The sequence below is a fragment of the Eublepharis macularius genome, chromosome 6, assembly GCF_028583425.1.
Source record: "Eublepharis macularius isolate TG4126 chromosome 6, MPM_Emac_v1.0, whole genome shotgun sequence".
Lineage (NCBI taxonomy): Eukaryota > Metazoa > Chordata > Lepidosauria > Squamata > Eublepharidae > Eublepharis > Eublepharis macularius.
Window position 1 is genome coordinate 9,273,828 of NC_072795.1, and position 9,379 is coordinate 9,283,206.

General features: G+C 43.4%; 1 protein-coding gene across 1 annotated transcript in view; it reads left to right on the plus strand.

Moving 5' to 3' along the window:
* LOC129332422 (cytochrome P450 2J2-like) overlaps window positions 1–6,409 on the plus strand; it is a 28,897-nt gene extending 22,488 nt beyond the window's left edge. Inside the window, exons 7-9 of the mRNA XM_054983529.1 lie at window positions 119–306; window positions 2,543–2,684; window positions 5,689–6,409. Of these exons, the coding sequence (XP_054839504.1) occupies window positions 119–306; window positions 2,543–2,684; window positions 5,689–5,876 (518 nt within the window). The 3' untranslated portion in view covers window positions 5,877–6,409. The remainder of the gene's footprint in view (window positions 1–118; window positions 307–2,542; window positions 2,685–5,688) is intronic.
* The last annotated feature ends 2,970 nt before the right edge of the window (window positions 6,410–9,379 follow it).

A 9,379-nucleotide genomic window follows, 5' to 3' on the forward strand; every position in this document is an offset into this window, starting at 1 on the left:
AATTCATTTTATAATCAGCATTCTTGAATCCCTATGGAATAGTTTCAGACACTGACTAATTTTGATGAGGTAAATGAAATGCCCAGATAAAAGCTTTCTTTTTTATTGTTTTCCTCAGAGAAAGTCCACAAGGAGATCAAAGATGTTTTGGGTTCCTCTCAGTCATTCAGCTATCAAGATCGAAAAAGATTGCCTTACACCAATGCTGTGATTCACGAGATCCAGCGGTACCAATTTATTGTATTTGCTGGGATCCCCAGACGATGTGTAAAGGATGTGAACATGTTTGGTTTTCTTATTCCCAAGGTATCAAAGACTGGCATAGTTACATTCCTGAATCCAAAATGTTATTAAAGGTGCCATTTTAACAGATGTATTCTTATGATAGTGTGCTCTGTAACGATTTCTGAAGGCAAGAAACTCACCCTATTTTCAAAACATGATACTATATTATAAAAGGATTATTGTATTATCATAGCTGGTCCCATGTCTATTGACCTATTAGGGTTTACCTTCTTTGTTTATTTCGTAACTGTATCCACTACTTAGATGAGTATCAGTTTAATATGTTTTTCTTGAACAAAGTCAGTCTTATCCCTACAATACAGCTGGGCAGCTGGGGAAATGAGGCTGAGAGGAGTCGCTTACCCAAGGCCACCTGCAGAGTTTGTGGCAATAGAACTAGCAGAGTGCTGATTTGGAGCCCAGCCACTTAACCACTATGCTACTGCACAGGTAAATGTGTTGATCTGCAGTAGAACAGCAGAATTTAAGTCCAGTTGCGTCTTACACCCAGACTCCCTTCTTTGCTTTACCCCACCCACTTCCTGCCTGGGATATAATGTCTCAGGGATTTCCACTCCTCCTTGTATCTGAAGAAGGGAGCTTTGACTTTCAGAAGCTCATACCCTGAAAAACATGTTGGTCTCAGATGTGTCACTGGACTCAAATTCTTCTGTTCCATCTTCAGCACATCATTAATAATAATTTTTAAAATAACAGCACTTCACAAAGATCTTTTCACACTGAGACCTTCTGGTTTCAGAAATGAGCAGAATTCGGCTCCAGATCACAAAGTATTCTCAGTTTACTATGACCAAGCAATATTCCAGGATATAATTGCTCTTCTCTTGTTTTTCACAATTCTGTCTACCAAAAGCACTTAATATTTTCATTGAGTTCTCATTGATAGCTGGAATAGCATAGTAGATAAAGTGTTGGATAGATTGTTGGGCTAGGATCCAGGGAGACACGGGTTTGAATCCCTGCTTTTCCATTAAAATTCGCTGGATGACCTTTGGCCCATCACAACCTCTCCACCTACCCTACCTCATGGTGTTATTGTGAAAAATGGAGGTAGGGAGATGTTACAAGCTGCTTTGAGTTCCCAGCTAGGGGGAAAGGAAGAATATTAATAAACAAATACAAAATTCATTTTCAGAGTTCTGGTAGGGATGCATGCTGAGTCAACTTTCTTCTCCCTTCTTGCTGGGGACCAATATTATTCCCGATCTCTGCTCTATTCTTCTTGATCCTAAGCAATGGTAGAAACCAGAGATGGGCACAAACTGGGAAAATGGCAGGTCATGGTTGTTCATGAAAAGCAATGCAATTCACAAACTTGCCCCAGTTTGGAAACTGGTTTGCTTGGTTTGTAGTTTGTCACATCTGGGAGCCATAGAGCAGCCACCAGGAAAATCAGAGATGCAAAAATTACCTGGATTCCTCAGCAGGCTTTCCACCAGCCATCCTCCATGTTTGGTAATGATGGGTTGTCAGATGTTCAAGTTATAGACCCACAAAGCGGGTTACCCCAGGAAAGTTCCATTAGATATTGCAGCACCAAAACATTGCAATGAAAATCATGGGATGGAGTTAGAGAATCTTCCTCTGGGAACAGAGAGCCCAGCAGCACCAGAAGCTCAAGCACAAGCTTCAAATACTTCCATCTGTGATTTAAAAATCCAACTGCAATCGCTTCCTGTCTAACTGCCAGCTGGAAACTGAAACCACTCGCCTGAGAGCTTCTGCTCTCAGAGAGCAGAATGGGATCTCTCTGGTTGGCAGTCAGAGCTGCCTATTAAGTTCGGAGGGCTGACATTGGTGTTTCCAAGGCTGCAGAAGGTCTGCAGACATCCATCCCCTCCATTGCCAAGGGAATAGATTGATCATTGCCAGACTGCCTGCAGTGACAAACTGAAAAATGAACCAAATGAACTGGCCTAAAGTTCGTCACAGTTCATCAGAAATGGGATCTGACAAACTGCTGGATCGCAAATCACGAACCGGTTCAGTTCATGATGAACTTTGGTTGGTATTTCGGTTCCTGCCCATCTCTAGTAGAAAGCAGTGGACTGAGTGAACAAGTAAATAAAAAAATATGTGCAAAATTTTTTTTTTTAATTTATAGGGTTTTTTTAACATTTCCAGGAGTGCAGAGCATTGTTCTTCACATCCCTCTCAGCTGAATGCAGACACTGTTTTTATTTTCTGTGTTTTAGTCTGGATGCATTCCTGAGTTAACATTTTTCTCCCCTTGCAGGGGGCCATTCTTATGCCAGACCTCCGCTCTGTTCTTTTTGATCCCAAGCAATGGGAGAAACCTCGGGAGTTCAACCCAAATCATTTTTTGGATGAGAATGGAAGTTTTTTGGAAAGAGAAGCATTTCTCCTATTTGGTGCAGGTAAAGGCAGTACTTGGACCTCATATTTATGTAGCTACTAGCAATAAAGTCTGTTATGGGAAAAACTACAAGGGGCTCTAGAAAAGTGAGGGTGGGCAGCCGGGAATTCCATCTTCCTCCATCCCTGATCCCAGCCGAGTGTACAGGCGACAGGTATTGTCACTTGCTCCGCTCCTGATCCTGGCAGGGTGAAGGAGGGATACACATTGCCTCCTACTCTGTACCTGATTCCTGCTGGGTGAAGTGGGGGGCATTGACTCCTGCTCAATGCTTGATCCAGGCTGGGTGAAGGGGGGCAGGTATTGCCTCAAGCTCCACTCCTGAACCTGGCCAGGTAAACGGGGCAAACATGGACACCTTCTACTTGCTTGATCTCAGCCAGGTGAAGGGGGATGGGCATTGCCAACTGCTCCACTCCTGATCCTGGCTGTGTGAAGGGGGTGGACAGGCATTTCCTCTTGCTCCGCTCCTTGTACTAGCTGGGTGAAGGTGGGGTGCAGGCATTGCCACCTGCTCCACACCTGATCTGAGCTGGGTGAAGATGGGGTGGGCATTGCCACCTGCTCTGCTCCTGATGTTGGGGTGATGGCAAGGTGATAGCAGGGTGAAGGGGAGCAGGCAATGCCACCTGCTCTGCACCTGATCTCAGCTGGGTGAAGGTCGGGGTAGGCATTGCCACCTGCTTTGCTCCTGATCCCACCTGTGTGATGGCGGGGTGCTGGCATTGCCACTTGCTCTACTCCTGATCTCAGCCTGGTGAAGGGGGGAGAGGGCATTGCTATCTGCTTTGTTCATGATCTGAACTAGGTGAAAAGGGGGGTATTGCCATCTGCTTCGCTCATGATCTGAACTAGGTGAAGAGGGGGGGGGCATTGCCACCAACTATACTCCTGATCCCAGCTGGTTGAAGGCAGAGGGTGGGCATTGTCCCCTGCTCTGTGCCTTTACACAGTAAAGGGTGGGGGGACATTGACACCTGCTCTGCACCTGATCCCAGCTCGGTGAAGGAGGTGGGTGGGCAATGCCGCCTACTTCCCTCCTGATCCTAACTGGGTGAAGGTGAGGGCAGGAATTGCCACTTGCTTCTCTCCTGATCCCAGCTGGTGAAGATGGAGGGCAGGCGTTGCCACCTGCTCCACTCCTGATCTCAGTTGGTGAAGGTGGGGGATGGGCATTGCTGCCTTCTCTGCTCCTGATCCCAGCTGTGTGAAGGCAATGGGTGGGAATGCCACCTGCTGCACTCCTCATCCCAGCTGGGTGCAGGGCAGGCAGGCATTGCCACCTGGTCCGCTCTGAATCATAGTTGCGTGAAGATGGGGGGCAACATATAGCCGCCTGCTCCATGCCTGATTCTGGCCTTGATTTTCCACCCTGTTGCGCTCTCTGGGGGTCTGGCAGCTTCATCTGGAGGCATACCAGGGTAAGAAGTGAGATTTCTTGAATACACTTAGCCTTTTATATAGTACTCTATCATTTATAACTTAGCAATAATGAGATACTCATTTCCTTTTTGCATAATATCATAGCGCTCTTATCCTGAGTCTTCCCTTGTGGTGTGCTCTCTGACTCTCAGATGCTTTGCAAGATTTTAGGCACAAGCTTTTTCTTGTCTTCTTCCTGGAGGTTCTTTAAGTACTGATGGCAGAAACTGAATATGGAAATTTTTGCATGAAAAGCATATGCTTCTCCATGCAGTGATGATTTGTCCCATTTAACCTACTTCCATGGCAGTATAACATTGCAAATATCACAGCTTTGGTGTGGAGGGCAGGAGCAACTTAAGCTCCTTTTAGAACACATGAACAGGTCTTACATTTGGGAAGCAACCCAGCCATGAACTCTCCCCCATTGTCCATTGGTTGAATGCTATGCTGTAGAAAAAAGTTGTAAACAACCACATTGGTGGAGAGTGTCCTCAAGTCATAATTGATTTATGGCGACCCTGGTGGGGTTTTCATGGCGAGACACTAAGAGAGCTGATTTGCCATTGCCTGCCTCTGCAACTCTGGCCTTTGTTGGCCAGAGTTTTTGGCTTCAGTTATCAGAGAGGCAGGCAGGACTAAAAACAAAATATTGCTTTCTGTCCAAGAGTAGAAAAGCTGTACAACCTGACTGGTCAAATGGGAAGACTGGGTTTTTAAATCTCCTGGAATTGAGAGGGGAGAGATCCAAGCAGGAAGCAAAGAGTGGTAGGAAATTCCTAGTAGTATAAATCAGATTAATCTGAGGTATAAAAGTCTTTCTTTAAAAAACACTAATGCTAATGCAACAGGTCCTTTATGTTGCTAAACAGGGCTGCTCACAGCCCCCAAAGCAAGTATATGTCCTCTTCCAGTCACTAAAGGCCAACTCAAACATTATATAAAAACAGATTACATTACTTGCCCAGATGCGTGGACCACTCTCATTACTTGCCTTCTAGTCCCTGCCATGAACCTTTTTGATCATCGACTCATCATCCTTTTGCTAAAAACGTAATGATTAAAAATAAAAAACCTGAAAGGATTAATGCTGTGATGACCCAATACTGGGTTCTGTGAGACTCCTTCCAGAGACAGTCTTTAGTTAAGGCGATGAAACTCAATGTTGTCCTGCTCTTTTGCTCGTTCTTTGCTGAGCCTATCATTGAGGGGAGTAGAGAAATATGAATCAAAATGGAAGCAGCTTAGCAAGAGTGGAGAAGAAGCCATCATAGGCTGATACTGCACACGTTGGATATTGCACTTTCAATGCACTTTAACTATAGTTTGGAAGTGGATTTTTTGTTTCACACCCAAAAAATTCAGTTCCAAATGATCTCTAATGTGGATGGGAAGTGCATTATCCAACGTGTGTGGAATCAGCCATAGTAGCAATGAGAAATGATGACAGGCCATTGGAAGGAAGTCTTGGTTCACTGATTCATATTCCCCCACCAAATCCAATCTAGATGCTGCACTGGAGGATGCATGTTAGAGTCTGCATGGGAAAGTATTACACACTTTTTGCTTTGATTTCCTTGCAGGAGCCCGTGTGTGCCCTGGAGAACAGCTGGCGAAGATTGAGGTCTTCATCATCTTCACCAGCCTGCTGAGGGCATTCAGTTTTCAGTTTCCAGAAGGCATGAAAAAACTCAGCGAAAAACCTATAATAGGGGCAGGAGTGGTTCCTAAACCTTTTAAGCTCTGTGCTGTTCCCCACTGTACAAATTAGAGTGGCACATTTGTGTCTACCATTTGTCCGGCATTCCTGTAATTATTTTCTCCTCGGCTTCTTGATCAGAGATTGATGGGTTCCTAAATCAGTTATTATTATTTGAAAAATATTTAGTGGTGTGCACCGAAAAAAATGTCCACTTCCATTTCAGATCCAGGGTTTGCAAACAAATTATATCCCATTATTATTTTTTCCTGATGGGGCATTGCTGGCTCTGATTTAATCCATTTGGTTTCTATCATTATAATGAATTTTGGCCCCGTCCTTTACAATGAGGGCTTCCAGGCTCTTTGAGGCAGCTGTTTTTATTCTTGACAGCACCAAAACCACACAAAACACAATCCTCTTTCTAAGCCATCACTCTGAGTTTTCCCTCAGTCACACTACACACACAACAATGGATCCTGAATAAGGGGAATGTGGACGGTTGTACACCATAGCACAAAACTGACTGTGAAAGGGGTAATGGGGCAGTGGCAGCATTAAAAACAATCCTGCGTTATGTTCACTTTTACTTTTCTGTAGTGCTAATAAATTAATACCTTTCCATCCTGCTTTTGTGTGTTGGGTTTCTATGTTTCCTTGTGCTTTGCAGCTTTGCTTGCACAATCAGGAAGTATTCTTGCATTATTTGCTGCCAGTCTCAATCGCCAAAGTGTAGGCAAGCAGGCAACATGATTGTTTGAACTGCCCATCCCCATTAGTTTTCCTTTTGTTGTGGGAAGGCATCATTGTTTTTGTCTTCCCTTCTTACATGTCCAGCGTAATGCTGTTCGCTACCATGGGATCAGGTAGCAATTTTCCCCAATACCAGTTCAGCCACCATCTTCTGGGCATGGGGGGTGGGGGGAGGAGGTATTTGTGAATTGCCTGCATTGTGCAGGGGGCTGGATTAGATGATCCTGGGTATCCCTTCCAACCGTATTATTCTATGATTCTATGAAAGGGTGGAGTAGTCTAATGACTCATGGGATGGAGGGAAGAAGGAAGAAATTCTAAACAGGAATACTCAGATGTAAGTCCCATGTTATTCAATAGCACTTACTCACAGGGAAGTGTCTTTAGAGTTGCAGCTATGTCGAACCCATCAAGTGTGACTGATTGGACAGACCACTTGCCTCCCCATGTCACTTTTCCTCCCAGCGACCGACTGTCCAAGTGGCTTGAAAAGGTGGAGAAGACAGACCAGTGCCCAGGTAGCAATGCAGAACAAACCAAGCTGTACCCCTCTAAACTGGTCTACTCAGATTCAAGTCCCATTTTATTAAATAGTACTTAACTGTTTACTCCCTGGGAATTGTCTTTAGAATTGCAGCCTATGACTGAAGTCTGCACATTCCCCCTGCTGAATGTTTTCAAAGCGGATAGGCAGGGAGGGTTCTGCCCTTGCGAGGACTTAATTGGCAGGGAGGCAATGCCGTTGCCAGGGTAGCAATGTAAAAAATTCACTTATGTGCTTTGCACACATTCCCCTTCCTGCCAGCATAGTTAATTAATAAGTTAAGGGTTTTCTCTCCCCTTGGGATCTGATTGATGAATGCCGTTACAGAAAACAATAGGCTGCCATACAGGCCAAATGGCTGAAGAAAGAAAGAAATGAAATTCAAGAAAGAAATTACATTAAATACAAAATATTGGATGGAAGTATATTGCTATAATTTAATTTCCAGGATTTGATTCTCTGTTCTGGAAACTACTTTAACAAAACAAAACAGTGAATTTTGCAATCTATGTTCTATGTGGTAGGTAGGTTTTACCTATTACAATGAAATCATAATAAAGGTTTTCCCTCCTGGAGCATACTCACCCATCATTGGATATCAGCAGATTAAATCAGGAGATTGATTTCTCAGTCTTCTTGTGAATTACAATATAATGCCCTGTTGCTTTAACTTGGTTTTGCGCTGTCATTCTAATCATCCCTCTAATTAGTCAACAACCTATATTTGTGACTATGATATGGTTGGGCAGCACTCAGAGAAAATGGCATAGAGAATCACTATTGCCTCACATAAAAATACCAGGAAGAATTGAGTAAGTAAAGGAAACCTTGCATTTTGAATTATATATTTACTGTAAATTTATTATGATTCATTGTAATTTTGTGCAGCACATCTGTTGTAAATAGATTATTTATCTTATTGTAGGCAGTAGAATTCTTGGCTTGAAAAAGCAACTGCGAAACGGGCTGTCTAAAGAGCTGGCACACCTTTTGCCAACTGCCCAGGAGATTTGGGAATTTTTCCACCTGGAGCATACTCACCCATCGTTGGATATCAGTGGAAATCCTGCCTAAAAACAGAAAAACATATCAAAGAGACAATTATTGAAATCAACAGATGATTGATACTTACCTGAAAGGGACGTTGTGACAAGAGCTAATTACTGAAATCAACAGATGATTGATACTTACCTGAAAGGGACATTGTGATAATTGATTAGTAATGTGATTTCTCCACAGGCTCTGGTTGTGATATGAACAAACCATTGCTCAATTGTAGTAGAAGGATATTATATTATTACATATGTTTTGACCAAAACATTGCTACACTTGGTTTGACCTATACATTGTATTTATTTATACTGAGACAATCTTTATTATTGTATTAGTGGTCTCTTAGGAATTTCCTCCTTTGTTCAGTATGAGTTACCAGTAGCTGAACCCCAGTGTAGGCAGTTTTAAAAGTAAGGCTTAGATCTTATAAACAAGTGTTACATGTGCCAGGTAGTCTCTGCCATGGGGCATGTCACCTCTTGTGCTGGCCCTTTTGTTTGTGCAAGGGCTTAATGAAAAGCATCGATCTTGCCCAAGGGGAACTTGTTTGTAAGATCCTGTCCCCAGGTAGTATCCCTGGCTTAAGAGGTTTTTGAATCTCAAAAGCTGCATGAGTGTTTAGACACAAGAAGTCAATGTTGTACTCTATAGAGGTTTAGAAAAGCATCTGTAACTTCAAAAAGAGGGATAGGATAGGTGTATTTTCCTCAGCTATGACACAACAATGCCTCAATGAGAACTGTACCAGACTGCCCAGTAAAAGGTGTCCATGTGGAATCTAACTTGCTTATTGATGGATGTCACACATGAAACTGCCCTGTACTGAATCAGCCCATCAAAGTCAACATTTTCTACTCAAGCCAAGTCTGCACGAGTTAATTTTGCCAGATCAATTCCCAAATTGAGCGGGATTTTTTTTTTTTACCATCTGTACCAGATTGGACACCATGTGTAGTCACTCCACCCACTATACAGCTTTTAACAGGGCTTTCCTGGGAGCAATTATACACTGACATTTTTTTTTTAATTCCACTTTGTGGTCAGCTTTTTTCCCATGCAGCTGTTTCCTCCCCTCTCCTGCACTCTGACAGACCACTGTATTGTGATTAGCTCCTCTGTCTGTCCAGCCACTTTCTCTCCCCGCCTTTCCATCCCCCCTCCTTTCCATCCTTCCCCCTCCCTTCTTTCCTTTTTTTTCATTTTAAAATTAAGTCCAGTGCAGGAT